The sequence below is a fragment of the Chanos chanos genome, chromosome 8 (assembly GCF_902362185.1).
Source record: "Chanos chanos chromosome 8, fChaCha1.1, whole genome shotgun sequence".
NCBI classification, from domain to species: Eukaryota; Metazoa; Chordata; class Actinopteri; order Gonorynchiformes; family Chanidae; genus Chanos; species Chanos chanos.
Window position 1 is genome coordinate 4,236,400 of NC_044502.1, and position 3,691 is coordinate 4,240,090.

The window sequence follows — 3,691 nt, forward strand, 5'->3', positions numbered from 1 at the left end:
TATTAGCCTCACTATGTAGGGGGCACAGATCATGGAATTTTTTTTGGGGGGGGGGGGGGGATCAATAAACTTACCACACCCGCTCACCACAGACCACACCACAGTATTTCACAAGTACATTATTGAATCTTTTAGAGCTGTATCTGTCTCAGTCGAGTCGGATTTGATTGTTCAATACGAAGATTCAACTATTCGTTCCTTTTTATATATACATATATACATATATATATATATATATATATATATATATATATATATATATATATATAGACTATCTGGCGAACATGGGAACATATTTTTGAGCATTTAAAAATCAATAAAAGACAGCTGCATATGATGCAAGATTTGAGTTGCGGCCTATTTGAACTGCCAACTAATAATGTTGGGCTACCATATGGATTTGTTGGTATCATGAGACAGGCAGAACACATGTATTTCTCTTTAAATCAAGCCCTTATGGCCTTTTTTTTTTTTTAAATTTCACTTTAAACATTGTTTTAATGTTAAATTAGTCTTGTAAATAGACGTATTGCCTGCATTATATGTAGAGTAAATCTGCCCAGATAATTGCAGAATGGCCGCCTAGCTGCTGTATGCAACTTAGCCATTACCCGTTGGTTTGCCATGTTCGATGTTGTTGAATGATAAGCAAATTCTAGCATACAGTGTTTGCATTTAACTTTGTTAGGGTCGTCCTTCAAAAGTTCGAAATGCTGGCATATTTTAGACTTTTTCTGAGACACGGTTATGACTAGCCCATAGCTTACCAACCACTCCACCTCAGGTTTCAGCTTCTCTTAACCACCAGCGCATGTTGTCACGTGGATTATTTTTTAGCAAACGCAACGAGAATATAAAAATATATTTTGATTCCCTTCATTTCTAATTCCTCACTGAAATGTTATCCCCGTGCGTTTTAGTAAGCCTCTATCTATTTCATGCTGTTATTGTAATGCACACCTACTGACAAAAAAAAAAGGAAAAAAAAAAAAAGACTGCTCTATTTGAAGAATCTCAGTCGACTGACAGCTGTCCGACAGATGATTCAACCTGTCGACTTTAGGGGGCAGGCCTAGAATCTTTACTGTTTTATTTCACTGTTCTATTTCACTGTTCTATGTCACCCTGATTGTAAAGTTAGGACAAAAAGTACAACAGTATTGTGTAACTGTGAATTATTATAAATGTTATGGGACTAACAAAAGCTGACACCAAAGCTCCCACACACTTAGAAAGCAATATGTCCTCTGTAACTTAAAAAGGCAGTTTTGGTTTAGGCCACAATGAGGAAGTTGCAAAATATAGGAAATCCCTATAAAAAGAGACAACATCTTTCTCATGTTTATTACAGGCTACAGAGAGGCACCATGGCAGACCACACACTGCTATTTTTGTGTTGTCTGATCGTTACGACTCTTCTCCTTACAGGTAAGGTCAACTCTAACTTTATTTGACTTGAACTGCATAAAAAAAGTGCCTCTGACTGTAAGACACAGCTTTGTTCAGATTAAAGAAACATTTTGGTTTGACAGATGAGAAATTATGTGGACGCCATGATAAGTAACGCAATATAGAATGTTAATAGATTTATGCCATTACAAAATAATTCTTGCTCAACACCAGTGTCAATTAATAATCGCTTATGTTCGATATATGAATACATAGATGTATAAAAAAAATTATCTATTGATCACAAAGATAAATTGATACTTTAACATGAAATGAAGATTTTATTAAAAAAAAAAAGATTTATATGCATCATTCTCTCAGGTGTGAGTGGATTTGTCATCACTGTGTTCTCCAGTTATGGAGAGAACATCACTCTGCCCTGTAAAAATGTGATTTATCAGGACTGTTCCTCAACTACATGGATCTATTACAACAAAACCTGTATTAAACTGGTTGATCATGGGAAAATCAGAAAGGAGAACACATACAGAGCTGACAGACTGAGTGTGGGGTCTGACTGCTCTCTGAACATTCATAAAGTCAAAGCTCGAGATGCTGGACTCTACACCTGTCAACAGTTTCTACATGAAGGTGCAAGACAAACTGTAGTGGATTACCCTCTTCACCTGACTGTTCTGAAGAGTGAGTTTTTCTCTATGAACTATGAGAACACATTGACTTCAGTGAAACATAAAAATCAAAAATCATCTTTGACTGAGATCAGGGTTCTTTACAAACCCTAATAAAAACATTGTAACATTTTTACACAACATTTAATCAATGTCCTTGTCAGCGTTGTTGAATAAAGGCCTACTCCTGGTGTATAATATGCTTAATAACCTTTTATTAAACCAATGTATTAAATCAAACTCAGAGCCAACAATTCCATTTATTTCATTGTGATCTTTCATTTCTTGTAGTCAGCTCATCCCTCAAACAGACTGAGATCAGGGCGGGCAGAACCGTGACTCTCTACTGCTCCCTGCACCGTAAAACCACAAAGTGTGACGGTCTAGTCAGGACTGAAAGACTGAGACTGAGCTGGGTGAGTGAGACAGGTGCTGATCTACAGAACACCTCCACAGTCACAATCTCACACTTGTCTGAGTGTAACATCAGTCTGACTGTGGAGCTCCAGGACCAAGACAATCAGAGAGAGTGGAGATGCCAGCTGACTAAGGGAAAGAAGATACAGACCTCAGTAAGCCGTGTCACTCAATGGACAGGTGGGATATTAAATACTCCATGATTCATGTGAATACAATGATGTATGAAAAACACTTGGGCTATGAGTTGATCACAAAGATAAACTGATACCTGAAAATGAAACAAAGATTTTATTTGAAGTAACTGATATTCATAATTCCCTTAGGTATGAGTGGATTTAACATCACTGTGTTCTCCAGTTATGGAAAGAACATCACTCTGCCCTGTAAAAACATGGTTTCTCAGGACTGTTACTCAACCACATGGATCCACAACAACAAAACCTCTGGCACTTCTGAACTGGTTGACCATGGAAAAATCTTGTACACAGACAGAGCTGACAGACTGAGTTTGAGGTCTGACTGCTCTCTGAACATTCATAAAGTCAAAGCTCGAGATGCTGGACTCTACATTTGTCGACAGCTTCAAAAACAATGCGGAGATAAAACTGGAGTGCATTACTCGGTTCACTTGACTGTTCTCAAAAGTGAGTATCTCTGTGTGAATAATATGAACACAGTGATTTCAATGCTTAGAAATCAAAAGTAATTTTTGATTCAGAGCAGGGTTCTTCAAAGCCTCATAATAACTTACATAAAGGAATTGTAAAGTTGTTATACAATGTCTAATTGTCTTTCTCATATCTGTTGGATGTAGGCATTTTTTTTTAAAATATAGATCCATTCAAAGGACATTTTACCAAATCAAACCGATCTGCGGCAGTCAAGCTTGATAAAGTTAAACATGTGGTTTTAATTTCCAACTGTTGTACGTCTGTGAGTTCAGAAACGTATTTAAATTATTTTGTCACTAATGAGTGGTCATAAGCATCACATTTCAACACCCCATCCCCCATCAGTTGCATGGTTAACCAATTAAATACAGGAGTTCGAAAGTTAAGGGGAAAAAAAGTCACATCCCTTGCAAAGTTAACACCTGCAGAACAAATAATTTTTTCATTATCTTTCCCTTGCTGTAGCCGACTCAACCCTAAAAGAGACTGAAATGAGCTCGGGCAGAACTGTGACTCTCTACT

At 37.1% G+C, this 3,691-nt stretch overlaps 1 protein-coding gene across 1 annotated transcript; it reads left to right on the top strand.

Annotated features, from left to right (window-relative positions):
• Positions 1 to 1,367: 1,367 nt before the first annotated feature.
• On the top strand, positions 1,368 to 2,698 carry LOC115818401 (uncharacterized). Its single transcript, XM_030781766.1, has 3 exons — positions 1,368 to 1,428; positions 1,771 to 2,091; positions 2,370 to 2,698. The coding sequence occupies exons 1-3, from the start codon at positions 1,368 to 1,370 to the stop codon at positions 2,696 to 2,698; spliced, it is 711 nt and encodes a 236-aa protein (XP_030637626.1).
• Positions 2,699 to 3,691: the final 993 nt, after the last annotated feature.

Bases quoted from the DNA above. Each gene is read 5' to 3' on its own strand.
- LOC115818401 (XM_030781766.1), top strand. From the start codon at position 1,368: ATGGCAGACCACACACTGCTATTTTTGTGTTGTCTGATCGTTACGACT. The intron at 1,429-1,770 runs GTAAGGTCAACT...TCATTCTCTCAG, and splicing joins TACGACTCTTCTCCTTACAG to GTGTGAGTGGATTTGTCATC. The intron at 2,092-2,369 runs GTGAGTTTTTCT...CATTTCTTGTAG, and splicing joins TCACCTGACTGTTCTGAAGA to TCAGCTCATCCCTCAAACAG.